Genomic DNA, 23,872 nt, shown 5'->3' with positions numbered 1-23,872 from the left:
TCCCTTTCGCTGGCCAAGAGAATCCAGAGCATCTATTTTTGGGGCCAACCGGTTTGGAAGAGGAGCCTCCTCTTGACCCACTACGGCGTAAATTAGCGCCTCTCGCCCACCGTGATTTAGTCCGTGAACCGCTTTGCTTGTGGCAATGAAATCACTCGTTTATTTTATTGCTAGATAATGTTTCATTTCATTTCGATTGTTTATGATTTAGCTTTCCATGGTACATATCCGCTTGTTAAGTTTACTTAGTTTAACTGAATTCGTTTTAGTTTGTAGATTTACTTTAGCATGGTTTCTTTCTTTAGACTAAATGTGGACTAATTATTTCACTTCAGATTGTGTTTGTTAATCATTTCGCATTGTTAAACATCTAGTGTCTTGTTATTCTTTGCTGTTTGGCCATCGCCTTCCACACACTCAGCCATCCACTCATCGTCTGGCCTTAGAAAACTTTCGTTTACAAAACTCGTAATATTAGTTTGTCAGCTGGCTAAGCGTACTTAGAGCAGCTCGATTAATCCGACTTCCTCCCCGATTACATGCTAATCCTCGTTATACGTTTAGTAAGTGCACTTGCCAATTTCTGTTTATCTGTTTATCGGAGGAGCCTCTGGCCAGAGGCCGCAAAAAGTAGGAAAAGGTTGCGAAATCGAAATAAACAAAAATTGTCCGGCAAACTTAATTACAACAATCGGGGCAAAGATCCCTCTCCATGCCTGGCCAAACGCCAAATGGATTATTACTTATGTTAGTTAGTTACACAGCCTTAGAAACTACTTAAAACTAAAACATACATAAATCGGGGACAACAGAATGTCAAAAGGATATTACAAAATTCATCAAAAGATACAAAGAAAATCGTGTTTTGGTTATAATAGCAAAAAATAGGACACAGAACGGTGCGTTTCAAGACCATCAGGCAGTTGGAGACTTACGAAAAAAAAAGGATACTTGGTTAAATATGATATAAATTCAGATATCGATTCCATTTCCACAACGGCTTTAAAACACACTTTTCAGCTTGGACATAACAATAAGTGCTGGTAGATAATTAAAAAAATACAATCATTTTTGGAGTATTCCATAAATTACATAACAATACAAAAAAAAATAATATTTTTAAATAAGCGAAAACTTTACAATTTTACGGCTTTAGTTCTATGCTACGTGTTTCATTCGTTTATGTTTGACATTCTAATTTCGCTTGCAAAAATATATAAATGGTAATTCAACTTCATTCAATCTTTTCATTTTTCTTTGCTTTGCGTGGTTTTTGTATAAATTGGATTTATAAATTTATATGTATTGTTTGTTTGTTTCCAGTTAAATGTTACTGTTTATGGTTTTAGCTTGGCTTTAAACTACATGTATCAGTAATAATATTATTGTTTTTCAATATTCCTTTGCTTTTACATTTCTTTCCGTTTTGTGGTTGTATCATCTTTTTTTTTGTTTTTGCGTATAGTTTTAGGAACCTATTTGTAACTAGCGAAACGCAGACGCGTACAAGTTTCTATAAAAATCCTATAATTTCGCTTAAAATTAGTTCATATATGTATAACATCAAAATATATATATATATATATGTAGATTTATATTTATGGTTTCGCTTTTGAGTCCTATTCATAATATATGCGAAATATGCCAATGCATTCCACTATTATATGATTACCCCAAGATTATTTGAAGACTTCAGCTTATTCCCTCACCAATAAAGACCGGGTTCTTAGGTGCATTGCAGAATAACAATCCATTTGAGAACGATTACTCATCGGTTAAATCAGCACGCACTTCAGTAATCTTTAAATATTTTTAAACGATCATTTAAAAGCCTGCAATGATTTCTTTCTTTTTTGCTTTTATGGTGTTTGAAAATTGTAGTCATCAAACAAATGATAAGAAGTTATTATTCGTTAATTAATTGTATTATTCCCTTTTTGTTTAGCCACTGACAAGCTTTGACAAGTTATAATGTCTTCTTACTCGAATTAACTTTTTTTTTGGTTTTTGAAAATTTTTAGATGTTTTAACATTGGCACGATATCTATAAATAATATATACGCGTTTAGATTATATAGCTTAAGAAAATATATATGGGTGTATACGTTTGTAAGACATCTATTAACTAGTATGGTTGATTAGCTTTAGTTCGTACCCGATTACAAATAATTATTATTTCCTTTTAAATCTTTCGTTACAATCCCAACACATTTCTCTAACATGATGTACAAACTAAATGCTCTAGGTCTGAGGAAAGAAAGTTAAGAACTCGAATATCATGAAGGCAAACACATCGCATCCAAGCCGGGGACAATCCCCAAAAAAGTTTCTCTAACTATGAATAACAAGTTTCGTATATGTAATATGTATGAATCTGCTTGCCTAACTGATTACTGATTACGTATAAAACTAAACAACATATAAAATAAATTACAAAATGAACGCGATGTTAACTTATTTTGCTGCCTATATGCAATGCAATGTGCAGTAGTGGTCTAGTAAGTGGCCGTGAAGATAATGTGTTCAGCTCGTTACTTTCATGTTCAAACTTCCATCTACCTGAGCAAAAATCGTTAGTAAAGGAAGAAACTATTTGATTTGGTCTTCGAGACCATAACCAAAGTAATCCAATTTGGCTTGCAGATGCTGAGATGCTTGCGGCCATTGCTCTGACCACCACTGCCTGTATTTACTCTTTGTGTGGAAAACACCTTGGTTCTAAATGTATATTTTTCTTTAAAGCATATTCAAAGCATTCGATATATATATTGTTGCTGGGTTGGTTTGTTTAAATGCATGGTGCATGCCGCGAAACTGATCAACTACAATATATGATTATTTGTGTATATATACAGCTCAAAGCGTTTGTCATAACATATCGCCAAAATTTCAGGGGAACGTAAGGGCATTTCTAACATCCACTACTTCTAACATCTGGGAGAGCTTTTGTGCCACAGATATTGGGGGGTTTCGCTACGCTGAAGGATTTTGTAAATTTAGCACTAAGTTATATGTTAATTTACTCGCTGTTTAGTTTACAGAGTTCTTTCGTTTCTCTTTGTACAAAGTTTTCGTTCCAACGAGTTTCTTTTGCTGCCTATTTCTCTACTCTATCTTAATTCTAGTCTAGCTTAGAGCTAATGTTCTTTCTCACACAATCGTACTCTAACACACGGTCATGCGCTTTGGACTTTGGGCTTAAATATATACCGCGCGAATATATCTAATTGTTAATTTGTTAATTTGTATATGTATATGCATATAAAACCAAACTCGCATTCTCGCTCACACGCACGGACACAAAAATATATGTAGTATATCGCTAGCACTTAAAGTTCTGATGTATTTTTACAACGCTCCGTTGTCGTTCCTCTTCACTTGTTATCCCCGGCATTCGATGACGAGGAGCTGCTGCCCACGACTCCACCTGATCCCCCGCCATTCTGCTGCTGGCTTTGCTGCTGCTGCGGTGGCAGGGTGTCTGAACGGCGGTAGTACAGCAGGTAGGGCACACGAGGCGTGTGCGGCTGGAGAACGTGCTTCTCGCTGACCGGCTTCACCGAGCTGTCGTCGTAGCGCAGCCAGCTGCTGTAGCCCGTGTGGAACACGTCCGTGATGTAGTGGCCCTTCGACGCCTCCTTGCCGTCGTGGTAGACGACTGCAAACAGGCGATAGGCGCGCTGCTTCTGCGAGGTCTTCTTTGAGCCGAGGATTTCTGAAATGAAATGATAAATTAACATCGGCACGGTACTGGCGATTGCATTGCAACATACTGGCATCGATCTTCAGTTCCACAGGGAACTCCACCTTCTTCAAAATCTTTGTGCACCCATCAGAGCGGTAGTCGAAGTACTTTAAATGCAATATCAGGACGACGGGCAGCTTCTCCAGCGTCATCTGCTGCCAGGCCACCACCTCCTGCTTGGTTTTGCTGCCTGTGACTCCCTCCAGCTGATCGCGACCCACTAGAATCTCCAGTGCCTCCTTCACAGATGCAGCTTTCTGTAAACAGATATAAACATTTAAGAATTAAAAAAGCTGATAAGGGCAAGATATTCTATGTAATATAATATATTAATTGTTTGTGTCCAATGTTGAAGAAAAACCGTATTAAACATGATTATCTCTATTAGAAAGAGGAGCACGTGCATCAACCTCAACGTCTGGTGACTGTCGCCAGAACGGAGACAATCACCCAACGCAAACGAGGCTGAGCGTTTCATCTTCCACGAACGTAACACAGACGCCGGCTGGGAAATGGTGCCGAAGTGTCTGTTGACTTGTCTGTGGTGATTTAATGATTTAATACCAATAAAGCCACGAAGAAGCCATAAAACATACAACTAGTAGTAGTACTTGTAAGTTTTAAGGATCTTAAACAGATGACTTATGTAGACTCAGAAAATTTATAGAAATAAATTATAAATCTAAGCTTTTAAGGTTACTTAAAAGGGTATCAATATTGAAAACTCACTTCGATGTTCAGTTGAAGCGTAAAGAAAGGCTGAATCACATCCGTGGAGTGTTCTCCTTCACGCTGCAGCCGGGAACGCAGTTCTCCCCGGAAGATATCGCTTACGGGAGTGCGTCCAAAGTCGGTCTGGCGGGTCACACTGCCCTTGTTACGATTGTTGCAAATCATCTGGGGAGGTAAACAATCAATTAACTGAAATGACATCATAAAAATGCAATTAACTTACCTGCCAAACATCGCCGCCATCCTCTGGTTCCGCGGGTTCCTGGCCATTTTGCTGGGGTGTGGGCTTATCAATCAGCTTAATCACCTGCAACCCACCAAACAAGACAATGAGAAATATTCAAACACATTATTTGTAGGTACCCACCTCCAGCATCTCGTCGTTCAGCTTGTTAAGAACATAGCCCAAGAATTCTTCGGCGTCCTCCTGACGACCTTCCACGTGCTCCTCGCGGCTGTCGTTCCACAGCTTGTAGATCTCTGTGGGTTCAAAGGCCATGTCGCATTGCAAGTCTGAGCCCACAAACTCGTCCTTGCCCTTGCTCTGGGATCCCTTGTTGAGGTTGTTCAGGCGCAAGCGAAGACCGCTGGGCAGCGAGGAAAAGTTGGTCATAAAAGACATCCTGTCGGCAATAAAAAACAGTACATTATTAAAAGGTAAACGACAGTGTACTTTGATGTAACAGAAGATAGGAAAATAATAATGTTTGTGCCGCACTTGGCGAGGGATTCCAATAAAAGTGAGATCCCCTGCGCAAAAGCGGAGCACGTGCATCAGCCCCAACGCTCAGCAGCTACCGCCAAAACGGAGGCAACCAAAGAACGTCGACGGGGCCGGTGGCATTTCATCTTCCACAAGCGTAACACAGACGCCGGCTGGCAATTGGTGCCGAAGTGTCTGTTGACTTGCCTGTGGCATGGCTTCGAATGATTTGATTGAGCTAAATATACGTTCAATTCTAGTTGCCTAACTGAACTGAAGATCTGATCCCAGTTACTATAGGTACTATAAACTTACATGGCGTTCACAGTGGGCGTTTTGACCTCGCTCAGGACAGCCGCCTGCTTGGGAATGGAGCGCAGCAGGTTGTAGAACGGCGAGCAGCCGAGCAGGGCCTGCAGGATCGAGTTGATGTAGCAGTAGTTTGACCTGTTGGTCAGTCCTCGCGGACGCAGGCTGATCGGCGCCAAGTTGGTCTTGTGGCGCGTCAGGTACTCGGCGTACTTGTTGGTCCACTCGTCCAGTTGCTGCTGCACCGGACGCGGGGGTTCCGCTTTGAGTGGTTTGATGGATGCCGAGGCGGGGCTGGGAGCAGGAACGGCCTGAGCGGATGCAGCCGAATAGGAGAGTGTTCCTGGTGTGACCAGCGGAGCCGTGGGCGCGGGCACAGGAGCTGGCAACTGTGATTGCTGGTGAGCCGTGGGCAGGGGCACATTTTGGGGAGGCGACGCCAGCTGAGCAACTGGAGCGGCAGCTGCCACTTGAGCGGGCTGCGGAGGAGCCAATTGGAGCACGGGATGGGATGGCTGCTGCTGTTGGGCAATTTTGCTGGCCTCGTAGGGCGCCACCTTCGCCACGGGCTTGTTGCTGGCAAACAGACTGGCCCACGAAAGCTGCGAACTGTCGCTGCTGCTCTGCGAGGCTGGCGGCGCAGGTGGGGCAAGATTAAGCTGCGGCTGCGGGTTGGCTGACGAGCTGGTGGCCACCACGGAGCTCAGGACTACGGGCTCGTAGCTCTGATGCTTTTTGGAGGCATAGCTGCTGTAGGATTTGCTTGGGGCTGCTGCTGCTTGTGCTGCATGTTGCTGTGCTGCAGGCTGCTGTTGCTGCGGGGCAGCTACGGCTGGCGAGGCACCACTGTTGCCGGACTCCGGTTGAAATTGATTCGGGTTAGCTGTAATGCTGGCCGTTGAGGTAGTTGCAGTTGCGATTGCCACGGGTGCTGCAGCTGCAGCTGCTGCTGCTGCGGGTGCCGCCGCTGTCTGTTGGCTGTTCTTGCGCTCCAGCGTTGGCGCTGTGCTTGCCACCGGCGAGGAGGGCACCTTCATGGTGCCATAGTTGCGCACCTGAGGCTGGTTGTTGCTGCTGCTCGAGCTGCTGTTGCTGCTGTTTCCGCCGCTGTTGCTGTTGCTATTGTTGTTGTTGTAGCTGTTCTGAGTGTGGTAGTGTTGCTGCTGGTAATGCTGCTGGTTGGTGAACGTCTTTGTGGTGTGGCTGTAGTTGGTTTTGCCCGCCGGACCACTTGCAGCACCCACTGCCGGTCCATTGTTTACATTGTTGGGAGAAGCGGTGACCGAAACCGACTGCGTGGACTTTTTGTGCTGGGCGGAATTGGTCCAGGACATGGTCTTGGTGGTTTGGATGCCCGTGTCGCTGCTGCCGTGCTGGTGATGATGGTGGTTGTACTCCGAGGAGTACTTGCGACGCACCTGTTGCTGCTGCGATTGATTGTATTGCTGCGAGGGCTTGCGCTGTTGCTGCGGTTGCTGCGATTGCTGCTGCTGCGGCAAATGATGCTGATCATGGTAGCTAGTCTGCTGCGCAGGTTGTTGCTGTTGCTGCTGCTGCTGTTGTTGCTGTGGCGGCACCACCACCGGGGATGTTTGCTGCTGCTGATGTTGCTGCGAAGCTGACTGATGATGCTGCTGCGGTGGTGGCTGTTGCAGCTGCGGTGCCACTGTTGCTACCACCAGGTTTGGCACTTTTGTTGGCGGTTTTTCAGTTTGCTGCTGCTGCTGTAGTTGCTGCGGCTGCTGCTGTTGCTGCTGCTGCTGCTCTTCTACCTGCTGCTGTTGTGGTTGCTGATGATGATGCTGTTGCTGTTGCTGCTGCTGCAGTTGCTCCTGTTGCTGCTGACGGAACTCTAACTCGATTTGCTGCTGCTTCTCGTTGGCCAACTTTTCATCCAAGGCCACCACCTCGTTGTTGTTCTTTGTCAAACTCTTGTCAACTGCAAAGAGCAAGAAAGTTGATTACAATCAATAAAAGCTTTTACATTGACCTTAAATGGCAATTTCCCAGCACCCGCTATTGAAATGTGAGACGAAATTCAATTGCCGCAGGCAAACAAATTTACCAAATCAACATAATTGATGCCAATTGAAGCCAAATGCTTAGAACTTCAACGATCACTGAAGGAATGTTTGGCTGTCTGACTCGTAAGGGAATTTGGGGAATCCATAAACAATTAATGCTTAATTAAACCCCAAATTGATTCGTTGTTATGAGAGGAACTGGCAAATTTAACAAACAATATCCACAGCAAATGCGGATAAGCCTGCTAATCTGTCTGCATATTTGTACACCCAGAGCAGATCCCAATATATCTTTCCCTTTCCGGCTCCACAGGGGTTTGTGGGACCACATATATGGATGGTCCCATAACTGCCGCCAGGCATTGTTGTGCTCATGCCCGCCTTTCTGGTTTATTTGTTCTGATACTGATAAGCGGGCCGGGCCATCGATTGCAGCTATCAGTGCAAATAGAAAACATAACTAATCCATGTCAAACTCAAGTAGGGAAAAAACAGTGCAGAGTGTCGGAGAGTAGACCCCATTTACGGCCATTCGGCGGCCCAAATTGTTATTAAATCACTGGCGGATTGGCCTGTTGCTAGGTGTTTGAACTTCGCACTCGACCCTGATATGGGCCACCAGATAAACGGAGAAACGCCATGGCCAGCCGACTCGATAAGAGCCTTCCACACAGCGGAGCCGGAAAAAGGTTAAGTCAACACTGGCGGATGGCAGTCAACATCCATGTGATCTCCCATCCCATCCCAGATTCAGTTCAAACAGATCGCTCCCTAGTTTACACGAAGCGGATGGGAAAATATTCGAGTCAGGGTAGGGATTAGTAGTGGGAAATGTAAACTACCGATATCGAGAGCTTATCTTTGATATATCTCAATATATGCATGATAAATAAATCAATTCAGTTCGATCTTTTAGCCGCAATAAATCACTCCCCTTGTAAAAACTGTGAGGAAATATCATAATGTTGATGAATTGTACAATGTTTTGATTACTACTGTGACTAGTTTACATACCTTCCCGCTCTTTTCTCGATTACAAATCCCGCATGAACTTTGCCAAACACTAGAAATTTATGCCTCGATTGGATCTTGTTTTCAAAGACAACTTTCCCAGGGCTGCCTGTACTTTTGCTGCTATCATTATTATTTATATCTGCCCATCGGCCATTTCGAACTTGCTAAAATGGGAATTAGCGATTGAGCACTAACCAAGTGCTCTTCAATTCGAAGTTTTGGCCATTGGCAGCCGGTGTTAAGCGCCCATTTATTATTGGAATTATCTCCACCCCCCTTCGATTGGAGGCATCATATGACAATGAGACCAAAGCCCTCCCCCCCTCGGAATTTCGAGTGCGCTAATTAATTTCAATTAGCGAGCAACAAGCCGAGAACTAAGTGTGCGCGCGGTGTTGTTCAATAAATATAAATATAGGTGAAATCGAGCAAATCGAGTGCAAATATTGTATGGAAATGTGTGGAGATTAATGCATTCAAAATAGTTGCAGGGGGTGGTGGGGGGAAAATCTGTGCCAGGGTGTCGGTTTGGGTGCAATAACAAGCGTGTCGCTTTGGAACGTGTTGCCATAACGATGCAGTAGAGAGGGACGCACTGAGTGGGGGGCACAGTGTGAAAGAGAGCGACGATCCGCACTGTCACAAGGTTGGATGGATAATTACAGAGCTGAGTGCACAGGTAAATTGCAATGGGTTGACTGCAACAAAAGCAAACAGGGAAATTGTCAGGCACGAACAATATACAATAATACTACGGCAGTAAGGCGGCGGGACTGTACTCAATTTCCATTTGTTATGCCATGTTCCATGTGCCATGTTCCATGTGATAAATGAAAAATCAACGGGGTCGGGGGTCGGAGCAATGTCAATCCATTAGAATACTGAAATACCCATCCGCTTTCGGTTTCATCTGGGCGCGTATAACAGTTTGTGCCCGCCAAGCTTCATTAGTTCAAATGAATTTGTTTTCCATTCTCAAATTGCACTTGATCAGGTCACATCTATACGGATATTTTGTATGTGGGTAAATATATTTGGAGAAAAGCAATAAGATTTCGTAATTGCTTCCGTTCCCCCCAAACGTCGAACAGAACATAAACATCCAATGAAAATGGGTCAAACTTGGTTAAGTCACTGGCATTCCAGAAAGCCTCCCCCTTTTTCCACAAGCCACAATTGTTGCTGTTATTGAACGCGCGATTTTATTCAATTTTTTATTAGCTAGCAACAGAAATCGGAGGAACCGGTGGCCGAGACCCGCTCTATGAGTAATTTATGCTTATTGAGCTCCGATTCGATCCGAGAGTAACCAATTGTAAACACGATGTGGACGCCTTTTAATTGAGAGAATCGACAACAAAAACATTTTCATATTTTCAGATACAGCAAAGTCGCACCACAAACAAATTATCGAGATATAAATATAAAGTCATTAAGATATTATATTGCCCGCACTTAACAGCAGCTTAATATGAAACGAAATCGAAATTTCAAAGCTTCCCATCTTCAAATATACATACAAAATAATCTGGGCCGTACAATGCAATAGTTAAGTATAAAAAAGAAACAATAACACAATGTAATTCTATCTCCATAAGAAGTTATTCATTGTGTTGATTAGTTCCTTTAATCAGTTGCCTGAGTCACAAACAAAAAGGAAAACAAATCAAAGTGCGTGGCGGCTAAAGTTTATTTTGGAGAACAAAGAAACCAGTATAAAGAATACTGCAGTGTATGCAATTATGGCACATATAGATAGCAAGAAAGTTTCTTTCTTGTGCTTGAATTATACAAACGCGGCACTTCTTGATATTCATGCATTTATACATTCCCACAATATCGAATGTGCATACTTTTTACCTTTACAATTTTGTTTACTTCTTATAAAATGTATACACCAGTTACGTCAGGCACATATAAATTAAATTAAGCTTCCAAAAACATGTAATTTATCTATTTTCCCTTAAAGGAAAAGACAGAGAAGAGGACACTCTTCCATTTTCCAGCCCACGCGTCGTATGCGTAACGTGAGTCGCACGCCCTCAATATGGATTCAACTGACCCGCATGCATTCCCATAATGAAGCGTGTTTCCAGCGCTTTAACTGCCGCTGCCCCATTGAAATTGATAAGTAATCTGCTCAAGCGTTGGATGATGGTCCGTCCGTATCATGACGGACACGGAGCACTGTAGAATACAGTGAAGAATGAGCACAGTTTCCATCGCTTGGCAACAGGGCCAAAAACGAATTGTAGCAGGCAACTCAATTGAATTCATTTGTGTCAATCTACAATAAGTAATAGCCGAAGCGAGGAAGACAGGCGGCTGCCTCAGTGCTTAGAACAATAAGTGAAATTGAATGCGAACGAAAATTGCATAATTCCATGAGCCAAGCGACCTTCGCCGCAGAAGAAAAACAAACAAACTATAAAGTTTTCGGTGCGGATAGAGCAGAGGGGTTAGTCGTGGTGCCGCCACCTTATCGCCAAGTTATTTACAAGCTGTTGACGGTTTATTTCGATGTGGCTTTAAAGCATCAACTGATAGGCATCGATGGTGCGACGACGAGCCACAGAAGTTGAGGTGAACTGACAGCCGTGGAACACAAGGACACGCGCTGAAATGTATCCTGTGCCCGCCGCCCACACACGCCCACATTAACATATAAATGCGAGTAGCAGATTAAGAAGGAGCCCGTACATACAGTAGAACTCTAGACAGAAGACCAAGCACTTCATGAGATGAAGTGAAACTTCCTGACAAAGTGATGTCTTGGCATTGGGAGTGCGGCATATCAAAGTCTCCCTAAGCGAATGCTTTTCCACAAGTCGGATTGAGTATGGCCCAAGTTCGACTGTAGCTGCCAGATAGGCAATGTATCTGACAGATACTGAGGCCAGGCTCATCGGCAAAACGGGCGTTGCATACCAAGCAACGCAACAAGTTGAGCGGGCACAAAAAACAGCAAGGTAAAACAGTCGAAGCAACAAACTGCGTCATATTGAAAACACAATATTCTACAAGCTGTATTTTCGTATCTGTTGCCATGTATCTGTATCTGTATCTGTAGCTGAATCGGGGCAATGGCAGTGGCAAGGAAAGCGTTGTCAGCGTAAAAAAAAACGCTTAGCAGCCAAACAAAGCGAGAAAAGCATTGACTGCACAACACGGCGTATGCGCAATTTTCATTTTCATTAACAAAGAACTGGCATGGGAACTAGGAAGAGAGGGGGTGGTGCTGGTGGACATGAAGGGGTACTCTTAATGGGGTGCTGCGTGGAAGGTGGGGTGGCAATAATTGAAGAGTCATCACTGGTTCATTCAACCTTTTAGCAACGAGGAAATAAAGAACCGAGGAAAGCTCTTGGCCAGCTGGAGAAATCTTTTTGTATTCTTGTCTCTGCAAAGCTCTGTTCGCTCGGCAAAAGATGAATAGTTCAAGGATAGTCTATTCATTACACAAAGTGAACATCTGTGACAGTGGGAAAAACAATTTGCGCTCGTAAAATGGAAAGCAGAATGTCGCTTTTATCAAACTTGTCACTTTTACTCAAGTGATGAAAAGTATTACAGTTTGAACTTATTAAGAACTTTTATCCTATGGTATATCGTCTTAGCTTAACTAGTTTCTCTCAGTGCATTGCCCTATTGCACCCACATTTCTCTCGCTTGCATCTGATTTTTTGGCACAGAATTCTGCTTTAAATGGGGCAGCTAATTTCCCAAAGACACCTGCTGCAAACGGCCACCAAGCCACCCTTCTCATTTTGACCCCTGAAACTTAAAAACTTTGGATATCGGGTGTCCAGTTTTCCAAAGGACTCGAGTACGTTGCATTTTGCGGCACATGCAACTTTAATAGGAGGAAATCTAAGCGCACACATTGCGGTATAACAGTTTTGCTGCGATTACCGCTATTTCGGATTACATTTCAGTTACAGTTAGGTTAAGTGTGATTTGCAGGCACACACTGAGATTGTTGGCCAAGATTGGAGGCGTTGGCCATTTGTGTTCCCACGTAATGCGTTAATAACAGAGCAGCAAATCGAGTTAGCGATTCGGAACACAAATAACACAAGAAGTAATCGTGGGAAGAGCCAAAGTGGCGCCCTCTGGCGTTGACCCACAATATCGGAAGGGTTTCGTTTTCCTTCCATGTGAGCGTGTGTTTGACATGGCATTTTTATGAATGACATTGACCAACCACCCAAGCAGAAGAAGAAGAAGAACGGCACACATCCCCACGAAGGTAAGAGAGAGCCAAAGAGAACGAAAGAACTCTCTTGCGACGCCTAACCGCACCGCAACAACTACGACGAAAAAGTGCTAACCAAGCCGAAAAACTGTTATAAACCAGAAGACGAAAAAGCACATTTTTACGATTTTACGACCTGGCAACAGTCGAAAAAGTTGATAAACAAAATAACTAGAAATATCTCAAAAGGCCTTCTTATCAGCTGCGTGTCGAATGCATTTTATTATTTAGGTGAGCCAACTGTAAAGATAATGCGCGGATTATACAATGGTCGGCGCCTAAAAGGCGGCAGACAAAAGTAACACTTTCGCCCAAACACGCACTTGGAGTGACAGTAGAGCTCCACTAAATGAAACTGACAGTTTGCGAGTTTTACTGTTATTACTAATTATTATTTAATACAAATATCTATACTTTAAAAGTGATTTTTAATGTGGGAGTATCTTCTGTAAATGAAACTCAAAAGTGTCTTTAAGAAAGTTCAATTTCCCTGAAAGGTGTCCTGTAAAAATGAGCGTAGCTTCTGGAAAGTAAAAGTTAACCTTTAACCTAAATCGGCAGTAAAGAGCAACAGTTTCGGCGCTCTTTGTCTAGGAACGTTGTACAGTATAACAGTTCTAACAATTGCTGTGGCCATGTGGCGAAAGGCGGTTACCGGTTTTTCAGGCTTTACCTATTCAAATCAAAATCAAAGAAAAGCAAAGACGATAAAAAAAAAGAGGGGAGAAAGACAAAAAGACAACCCTTGGGCAAACAAAGGGGGGTAGTTTGTCTTGGGTCGCCTCTCTCTCTGTCTGTCTGTCTCTCTCGCTGCGATTTGTTTTTGTTTCAATCAGCTGTTTTTTGGGGGGCGAGAGAGCGCGAGTGGAGCTTGCGCTCTGTGAGCTTGAACTTCAAATGCAACAAAACGGGCGAGAGAGCGCGAAGGAGAGAGGGCGAGTGTTTTTACAGAAACTTAGAATTTGTCTTTGTATATCGTATAACAGTCGCTTTTTGCTGCCGTTACGAGGAATTTTCATTTTCATTTCGCAGCGGACGGCGCAGCAGTTCAGAACAAAACTCGGGGAATTCAAAATCGGAATCGGAGATTGTTATTTTTCGCCAGATTCGCAAAAAGCAAATGAAAATGTCGCCAAAATGCAACTGCAGCTAAAAGTTATCGAGTAGTGTGCGTGTGTGCCGCCGAGTGAGTGTGAGTGTGTGTGTGTGGTGTGCGCTTTTTATCGATCACACTCCGCTCTTCTTCCTTCTCCTTTCTACCTTACCACCCCTCCCCCTCGCTGACACTCTGCCACGCTCTCCAATCAAATTTCAAAGCTGAAAATCGGAAAATTATACAATTGCATTCGCAAATTACGACGCACACACGTACGTACGTACAGCACCCCCCAAAAAAAGCTGAGGAAATCACAGAAACGCAAAATCAAAGTCAAAGAAAAACCAAAGCGAAAAACCAGCGAAAATCGGGCAAATTTAAGGAAAACAAACATTTTCTAGTGACCTCAGCTGCAGCTGCAAGTGCAAGTTAAAAATACACAAACAAAGCGGAAGTAGGCAAAAATAAGGCACAAAAAAACCGCAAGGAAAGCAGTAACGGTTAAACAGAAACCAGCACAAAACAAAGTCAAACAGTCCAACTACTGGAGCTGAAATATTCATGAACCAGGCTAAAAGGCAGTCGTCGTCTAATATTTGCTTAAATACAGGCAGGCAGCCCACGCCTTTTATCGCTAGTGAATTTATAAATTTATCAAACTAAACGAAAACAAAAACTCAATAACAATTGACACACACACACAAACGAAACACAACTGCAGTGGGAGAGCAACAAAAAGAGCGAGCTTGCGAAGAGCGACAGTGAAGAGATAAACTGGGGCTCTCTCCTTCGCATTTGGCATTCGCACGCGGGCAGCGACGCCAAGCGGACGTTCCTTCTCCTCCTCCTTCTGCACCCTTCGCACTTCGCACTTTCTAGTCGCACACTTTCAACTTCAGCAAAACCGCGTGTGTGCCCAGGAGCCCTAACCCTTCCACTTCCACTTCCACACCGTCCCACCAGCATGGTGGATACAAACAGTTCAAATCCCGTCATCGTGGGCGGCAACTCCGCCTCGTCCGCCAGGCTGAGGAGATTCGAGCGGACGGACAGTGAGCTGGCCTGCGAGGAGGCGGCCAGGCTGACGGCGGAACAGAGTCCGGAGGACGAGGACAACCAGGACAACGACGAGGATGAGGACGACGAGGAGAGTGTCTACGACGAACTGCCGCCTCCGCCGGACGGAGGATACGGCTGGGTCATCTGCTTCGCCAGCTTCATGTGCAACATGATCGTGGACGGCATCGCCTACACGTTCGGCATCTTCCTGGAGGAGTTCGTGGCCTACTTCCACGAGGGCAAGGGCACGGTGGCCTGGGTGGGCAGTCTCCTGTCCGGAGTCTACCTCAGCGCCGGACCCATCGTTTCCGCCCTGGCTAACAAGTACGGATGCCGAGCTGTCTGCATAGCCGGCAGCATAATCGCCTGCATAGCCTTCGTCCTGAGTACGTTCAGTACCAACGTGAGCATGCTGATGGCCACCTACGGCTTCATGGGAGGATTCGGGTTCGGCATGATCTATCTGCCGGCTGTTGTGGCCGTGGGCTACTACTTCGAAACCAAGCGGAGTCTGGCCACCGGAATCGCGGTCTGCGGCTCTGGCTTTGGCACCTTCGCCTTTGCCCCGCTGGCCACCTATCTGCTGGAGGAGTACGGCTGGAAGAACGCCCTGCTCATCTTCGCTGGCCTGATCCTAAACTGCGCCATCTTCGGAGCCATGATGCGGCCCCTGACCTACCCGAAAAAGAAGAAGCAGAAGCCCTTGATGCAGCGGATGTACGAGGAGAAGCAGCTGCAGCTGGAAAGGGGCTCCTTTGCGGGCTCCCACTTCATGGTGCAGCTGCCGGACGGAACCATCGAGCGCAAACTGAAGATGCCGCTCAATGCGGATCCCGGCGTGCATTCCAGCCTGAATCTGGAGCTGCTGGCGCAGCAGGCAGGCGGCGGAGGTCTGCATCCCGTCTCCACCCTGCCCACCATCACGGAGTCCAAAGTGGTGGATGTTCATCGGCAGAACGGCGCACAATCTCCACCAAATGGCGACAGCAACGGCCAGTTATCCGCTCGATCCGCTGCAGGAGCCGTCGGCCGTCGTCCCCACAGGAACTCGGAGTCGGAGAACAGTCCGTATCACTCGCAGGATGCCATGACGCGGAACGCATCGCAGCCTGCCTTCCTGGCCGGAGATCATCAGAGTCTGCCCAAAAACGGATCCGTGCCGGCATTCAACACGCGGGTGAGGAAAACCTCCGCCTCGGAGCGCTTCCAGCCCTCGCTGGCCGCCATCAGGGCCTCTTCTCGCGGAGATTTGGAGGCAGGAGGTGGCGGTGACTTCGCCTCCTCCAAGTTGTCGCTGTCCCAAAGGCAGGGCGGCAGTCAAACTGGCAGCAGCGGCAGAATGGTGCGACCCATGTCCCGCAAGGACATCTTCTACTCGGGATCCGTGACGAATCTGCCGCAATATCAGTCCCAGAAGTCGCTGGCCAACTACAGGAATTCCGTGCTGTCACTGACCAAGTACGAGAAGAGCATGCTGAGTGTGGCCAAACTGGATCCCTTGGCCGAGGCCGAGAAGCACCGCGAGGAGTATGACCTGTGCCCCTGCCTGGGCATTCCCGATTCCGTGAAGTCCGTGGTCAACACCATGTTGGATGTGAGCCTGCTGAAGGATCCTGTCTTCATGCTGATCGGAGTCTCGAATATTTTCGGCATGGCCGGTCTGTACGTGCCCTTCGTCTACCTGGTCGATGCGGCCAAGGAGCACGACATAGCCAAGAACGATGCCGCCATGCTGCTGTCCATCATTGGCATCACCAACACCGTGGGCCGTGTCTTCTGCGGATGGGTGGCGGACCTGCCGCAAGTGAACTCGCTGCTGCTCAACAACTGCTGCCTCCTGGTGTCCACCATAGCCGTGACTTTGACCCCATTGTGCTACAGCTACACGGCCTACATAACCATGTCCATATTCTTCGGACTGGCCATCTCGGGCTACATCTCGCTGACGTCAATTATCCTGGTCGACCTGCTCGGCCTGGACAAGCTAACAAATGCCTTCGGACTGCTGATCCTGTTCAGAGGATTTGCCGCCTTGATCGGAACGCCCTTGGCGGGTGCCATCTACGACATGACGAAAACCTACGACCTGCCCTTTTACATGGCCGGTGCCCTGTTCGGCATCTCCACGATAACCAGTTTCCTGGCGCCCTGCTTGAAGAGGTGCAGTCCGTCCGAGGAGACGCCCGTGCATGTGGAGACGCTCACGCCCATCGACGAGGAGCAGGGCGAGGATGCCGAGGACGACGAGGATCAGCCCATCACCATAGTGCCCAAGATCATCAAGACACTGGCGAGTCCGCAGCAGGAGGAGGGACATCCACAGTTCCCCCAGAAGACGAGCGAATCGAAGCTCTAAGGCTCAGAAGCGATTCGATCGGTTGGAAACGAGAGGGAGAAGTGAATTTACAGGGGGCAGTGGCAGTGCGGAGCTCAAAAGGATCCGGTGAGATATTTTTCTATTTACTTATACAGCAGAGGAGAAGGAGAAGGAGGAGGAGATCAGAGATCGAGCACACCTATATACAAAGTGGAGAGGACGGATGGATATATATAGCCGGTCCCACAACACATATATATATATATATACCTTTAAGCCAACAGCAACAGCGGAGGAGGATGGATGACGTGCGGAAAATGCACTTTTCCAACGGGAGAACTCAGCTTAGCTTGCGATAAGATATAGAGAAACCTTCGGCTATATATATAAAGTTATACTACGCTCATAAATTACCGATCGAAAACTGATACCGATCGCTGGTAGATTGCAACTGTTATACAGCAACCACAAAATATTGTAAAGTAAATTCTATTATTATTATTTGTTTGTTAAACCCTACGATTACTATAATTACCATTATGATTACTATTAAAGATTATTGTGTACTTCTAATAGTTGTTGGCCAGGCGTTATAAATGTGTCATACCGTAGCGAAATAGCGATATAGCCATATAGCGATATATAGCATGTGTGTAAACTAAAGTGTAGCTAAGTGTAGAGGTGGCCCGATTAACTTAAGCGATTAAGCGGCAGCAGCAACTATTTCGGGAAATAATAAATTGTATATTTTTTAAGGAAGAGCGCTACACGGCAGAACTCAAAGGCGAGAACACAAAAGGAACCGCAATAAGAACTAAAATTGTTTTCAATTTTACACTAATCGTTTAGGTGGCAAACTCAAATACAAATTTACGGCTCATTTTTGTAAGTTACTAACTACTACCAGTAAACTAAAGTCCAGCAACAGAAAAAAACCAAGAGCAAATGATGATTTTTAAGGCTTGTGTGTGTCCGTTGTTTTTAACTATCCAAACAAACATATAGCCTAGTAGCTACGAACCATAAGCAATACGGCAAGTGCAGTTCTATACAAACGAAATTGTTCACGCGGCTAAAACCAATTAAACCAACTAACAGTATAATATGTACCACAAACAATATTCTAAATCTGTTTTACGCATAAGAACGGGGCAACAAACAAGCGGTGAGCGAGTGGGAAACACATCAATGTAACATTTAGAACAATAAGTGTTGAAGGAATGAGAAAAGCAGCCAGAAGAATAGTAATAAAAGATATTGCCATACATTTTAAAAACCGTCGAAACCAAAGCGTTTTTGTATCTCTTAATATGGCTATCTGGGTATCTCGGGGATATGGATTGTGGTTCTCTGAACACAACAAACACGGAGTCCGTGGACTGCGCTCTATGTGAACAAGTGTAAGTTGCCTTGGACTCAAACTAAGGCGTTTATCAGGGAATGTTAAATGTGAAACCCCCTTCGATGTCGCGCAAAATCAGATCACGACGAGCTTACTCGTAAAACCCTCGCCCCAAATGATTAGCCTAATCAATTTGCCACGCAGAGTTATGGCTGCAGGGGAATAGTGCTATTGTGTTTATCATTCTAGTCAGTGGACAAACACTTGGCGATATCGCCATACGAAAGCCGTCTGCAGCGCCAAGTGCTTCGAAAACAGCCGTAAAGGAAACCTCTCGACTAGACGGAGCTCGTTGAACCAACGTAGATACAGATACGGCGATGGACACAACTGGAACCCAATCAGTTGGCAAGACCTTCTCCACTTCGTGTGCGATTCTCATGTGCATTCAAACACGAGAGGTAATAAAAAAAAACCAATTAAATAACGCTAAAATAACCATAAATCAATCAAATCTCGCAATCTGCTGTGTTGATAATCAATTAGGTAATCCTTGCACCTATCTGCGACTCTGTTTCCACTTCAGGCCAAGATAGCAATTATGAACATATCGATCAAGTTCTATACAACTCTTCAACTGGAATGAATCCAAGTCTGCAGTGGTCAAATAGAACCGTATAAATTACCCAACATCTACTCTGTCCACTTGGCCTTTTCTTCAGCAATTAGGCTTTACACCAGGCAAATAGAAGACGCCGTGTCAACAGGCTTAGATGAATCCCCTGCATGGGCACCCGAAACACTCAATTACGATTAGAATGCGAGTGGCGAGTGGGAGGCGTCCACCCGGCATTTTCACTCGGAATCCTCCGCCCATTCGATTGATAAGCGTGAACAATGCACACAACAAGCGGGCAAACAAAATAATAACAAAGAACTGGACGGAAGCGACTTGTGCTGCTGATTAGAGAGTGGGTTGCTGGGTGATTCAGTGGGCGAGTGTGTGGTCAACAAGCTCTCACCTGTTGGTAGATAAATACCAAGCCCCAACCCAAAGCAAAAGAGCAGCCGTAAACAATGGAAGGCCTGGCAACAAGCAGTCCGAATAATTAAGGCCCAGAAACTGTGACAAAATGTGCTCACATCGTATATGTCATTTGACACCTCCGAAGAGGGTGAGCCAAGTGGAGAGAATATAGTAAATGGAAGCGTGGAAGCGGCAAAGCAAGCAAAAACTGCATAGGAACACGGAACACGAATTCCAAATACAACATAGAAAATGCCATTAAATAGGCGCACAGTAACACGAACCCCAGATACTCTGTGCAAAAGTCGGGTTAAAAGTCCACCAAATGCTCTCGCTGCCTTAATCGCTGAGCTTGCTTCAAAACAATAACAAGATAAATGCAGACTTATTCTATAATTCTGATTATATGTGGTACTGTTGTAAATTGTGGGCTTTTGTACCCAGAAGAAGAGAGGAAAACACAGCACACTTCTGAATCAGTCATAATTAAGAATTAGTTGACAACAAAAACACATAACAATAAGTTACTAAAGTCGCAATGAGAACAGTGAGGAGTGGGAAAAGTCATTGACCGACAACGAGGAGATAATTCAAATAGCTATGACTCAGCTAATGTACAATATACATTTTTCAACTGCTGTGCAAGGTCTTAGTTTTCATTCAATGATTAATTATTCGCTATCAACCAACATCGGATGAAACAAGATTACGAACGTTCGCAATGGAAAATTGGGAATTAGACAAAGTGCAACTCAGCTCGCATTATGAATTCCAATTCCCAAATGAATCACTAATCATTATTGAGCACTAGCACTTACCCGCTTGCTCCTGATGTGGTTGTTGCTGCTGCTGCTGTTGCTGCTGTTGCTGTTGCGGAGTGGGTGTTGGTGGCTGTGGAGGTTGGGCCTGAATCAACTGGGCTGGCTGTTCGATTAGCATGGGCGATGTTTGCTGCAAAATGTGATGCGGCGGCGGCAGCAGTGCAGGCTGGACTCCATCCGGTGGCAGGGGCATGGCAGCAGTCCAGGCCACAGGAATAGCGCCTGGTGGCGGAGCTCCGCATTCGGCGAGCTCATCCTCGTACTGCTAACGAAAATAAATGTTTAATGTGGCGATTGTCTACAGCTCCTCCTTATGCCAGGCCCACTTACCTGTGGCAGCGGACCAGCTCCTGGATGGATGGGCTGCAGAGCGGCCATCTGACCATCGTCGTAGATCTGCATCACGCCCATTTGATGCTGCATCTCGTGCATCTGGGGATCGTAGATGGGGTAGTTCGGACTGAGCATGCTCGACGTCTCCGAGGAGGGCAGGGATGAGCTGTTGTGGTTGAGCTCATCGGCTACACTGACGGCACCTCCGTTGGGATGTACAGCCACCTGTTGCTGCTGCTGCTGAAGCACTTCGAAGTCCTCTGCGTACATGGGGCCCTGGTGCCAGATCTGGGTCATTCCGCCGTCCGGCTGAGCGCCACGTTCATCCACTCCCGGCTGGCCAGCGTCTTCGGGCACATATTGGTACTCGGCCGGATGCATCATGGGGTAGATGTACCCACCGTGATTGAACCACGCAGGATTATACATAACCGGTCCCGAGATGAAGAGCGGCGTCCCGGTGGCCTGCTGGGCAGCAGTGGCATTGGGGGGAGGCTGCAGATTGGCGTGCTGCGGTGTGAAGTAGGGAGAGGGATACGGCCCGTAGGCGTAGGTAGGCGGCGCAGCGGCGTAGTACTGCTGTAGGTGCTGCATATGCGCCTCTGGCGGCGCCAACTGCTGACCCATCTGATCCGGCTGAAGTTGCAGCCCGGGATTGGCTCCGTCCGGCGGTGGCATTTGCTGCTGGGGCGGAAGGGTGATCAGTTGCTGCTGCTGCTGCTGGAGGTGACGTGGCCCATGGTAGTCATTGCGTCGCGGTCCGCCTCCACGGGGACGACCGCGTTCTCGCGTGCGTCCACCACCCATTCTAGGGACGTGGGGATTCGGAGAGCCGCCCTGGGGCGCCAAATTGATGGGCACAGGCTGCAGGTGCGGCATCACCGTGTTGCCCTGCATGAAATAACAAGTTAGGATGTCAGTAGTGTAGAATATACGAGTAATATGGCTTAGTGATTAGCGAAATTATAGAACAAAGGAATATAGATCCTGTTCTGCTGCACCCACCTGCTCCTGGGGCATGTCGCCGTGTCCAATGTAGTGATGCTGACCTCCAGGCGGAATATAAGCCGGAACCCCGTGCGGCCAGCCATGCAGGTTCACATTGGCAGTGACGTTGTTCACGTAGACGTGGTTGCTGGGCATCGGAGCGGGTATCATGGCCGGGTAATGGGCTCCGGCGTGGGGGTGTCCACCGTGGGCGGACATGTAGACGGGTGGATTGTACACTGGCTGTCCGGTCGGAGTGAATGCCTGGACGGGGGTCATCAAATTGTTGTTCCCGGATGGTGAGACCAGGTTGTTGTTATTGTTGTTGTTGTTGACGTTACTGCTGGGTCCGCTGCTCACGCCCGACGGCTGGGGCGTCGAGGGCGTGGAGATGGGCGTGGCTGCTCCTCCGCCTGCCGCGCCGGAGGATCCCGCCGTCGTGGAAGCCGACGTCGACGTGGACGCCATGGCTTTGAAGCCAAAAGTGAGAAACTTGGCTCAGATCCCGATTGGATGTACTTGCGGATGTAGACGAGTCTCAAGAGTCGCAGCAGGCGCCAAACATTGAAATTTGTGTTTGCTGTGCGGGAAGAAAGCGCATACGAATTGATTAGTATTACATTCGGGAAGATAATTATATAAGACTGGGCAATCAATATTCATTAAGCACGGATCCGAGAGAATAAAGCAGCTATTAGTGCCGCCTAGTTAAATATATTAATAAAAAGTATGAGGGCATGAGGGTAAAAATTCAAAACAATTTCCATTGACGAGACCAACTGTTGATCACTAGGGGTGATTTTACAAAATGCAAACTGTAGGATTAGCTATAACAGATCAATAGAGAAACTTGAATTATAACACTAACGTGTGTAGCCAATGCGCACAACTTCATTCTATTTTTCGCGACACAGGTTAAATTCTAATTAAATGCGATTTTCAATTCACGCCACTCCGCGTGCCGCAGCCAGAAAAGCGATCTGGCAACGCCGCACAGCTGTCGGTGTAATAGGAAAATCAAATAAACAAAGCGAGGGAGACGCATTATCCCAATTGGGCGTAAAGGGGGATTATTGAACAAGTAGGCGCATTAAAAAACCATGTTTATCAAACAAAACTAACTGCAGGCAATTAAAGTTCCCATTTGCTGGACAATTTTGTGGTGCCACACGCCGCCCGCTAGAGATGAGTAATTGCAACGATTCGCCGGCTCACGTAAATATCGGTCACGAATGTAACAGGTTCAAAGGGCTTTTTTAATGTGTTTTTCTGGCTTAAAAGTTGGTCATGGAAAGTGAAATGACTTGGGCACAGCAACTGGCCGTTCATCTTAGCAATTGCGTAGCACTTTTAAGCATTTAACAGGCATTCTTACTGTTCCTGGGCAGTACAAAAATTACTCATCTCTGCCGAACACAACACACACCAGCACGCACGCACTCACACACACGCACACATGCACACACGGAGAGGCAGGGCAAATGGAAGAAATTGGAAAATAACGTTTGCTGGAAGCGAAAAGTCCATAAATCCCTAGAACCTGCCAGTTTTACTGCGAGACTTTGCGCTTTAAGGTTTATGTAAATGGAGTTTGCCGGGTCTTTGCTGGTATTTTCGGGCTAGTTTCAGGGGCGGTGAGGCGGGTGTATCGAACGTACCTTTTGTTGAGTGGCCAATTGAGATCAATTTTGCAATTTGATCATATTTTATGCGTGCGGCAGTCTCTCTCTTCTGCTCGCTCCGCTCGCTCTCTCCTGCTCTCTCTCTTTCTCCGCGGTGCCACGATAATTCCGCAACTTTTTACACGCTGCTGCTCCAAATTTTGCTGCTTTTGCTGCCACAAATTAACACTGAAGCGGGCCGTTGCGCGGGGTCACAGGTCACGGGGCACGGGCGAGAGGTCACCGGTTAACACGGCACTCGGCGATCCCTTTTTTGCTGCGGGCCACAAACGTTTTATTGTTCTTTATTTTTCGGCCGAAAAACCTTCCTGCTGCCAGGGTTGTCGCACATCGATGACAGTGCGATAATCGACGGCGCGTGCTATCGATGGCCAGGGTGGCCACCCGCGGCGCCATGAAGTACAGACTATGGCAACGCTGTAGAAA

At 46.3% G+C, this 23,872-nt stretch overlaps 2 protein-coding genes across 4 annotated transcripts; one reads left to right on the top strand and one right to left on the bottom strand.

Moving 5' to 3' along the window:
• Window positions 1-137: 137 nt before the first annotated feature.
• LOC122617929 (trithorax group protein osa) lies at window positions 138-23,784 on the bottom strand. 3 transcript variants are annotated; one of them, XM_043793988.1, is made up of 10 exons: window positions 23,423-23,784; window positions 21,783-22,344; window positions 20,775-21,668; window positions 20,442-20,709; window positions 5,496-7,428; window positions 4,845-5,100; window positions 4,701-4,784; window positions 4,475-4,642; window positions 3,774-4,002; window positions 138-3,715 (listed from the first exon to the last, which is right to left on the bottom strand). In XM_043793988.1, the coding sequence occupies exons 2-10, from the start codon at window positions 22,230-22,232 to the stop codon at window positions 3,375-3,377; spliced, it is 4,623 nt and encodes a 1,540-aa protein (XP_043649923.1). In that variant the 5' UTR covers window positions 22,233-22,344; window positions 23,423-23,784; the 3' UTR covers window positions 138-3,374. The 3 variants fall into 3 exon arrangements, with proteins under 3 accessions (XP_043649923.1, XP_043649926.1, XP_043649925.1); XM_043793991.1 differs by having other exon boundaries at window positions 20,442-20,706; XM_043793990.1 differs by lacking the exon at window positions 23,423-23,784 and adding an exon at window positions 22,633-22,754.
• Window positions 13,804-17,829, top strand: LOC122617930 (monocarboxylate transporter 4). The gene has a single exon (XM_043793992.1). It carries the CDS (start codon window positions 14,843-14,845, stop codon window positions 17,291-17,293), a length of 2,451 nt encoding a protein of 816 aa, XP_043649927.1. The 5' UTR covers window positions 13,804-14,842; the 3' UTR covers window positions 17,294-17,829.
• Window positions 23,785-23,872: the final 88 nt, after the last annotated feature.

The sequence above is a fragment of the Drosophila teissieri genome, chromosome 3L, assembly GCF_016746235.2.
Source record: "Drosophila teissieri strain GT53w chromosome 3L, Prin_Dtei_1.1, whole genome shotgun sequence".
Lineage (NCBI taxonomy): Eukaryota > Metazoa > Arthropoda > Insecta > Diptera > Drosophilidae > Drosophila > Drosophila teissieri.
This window is presented reverse-complemented; position numbering and strand designations above follow the sequence as displayed.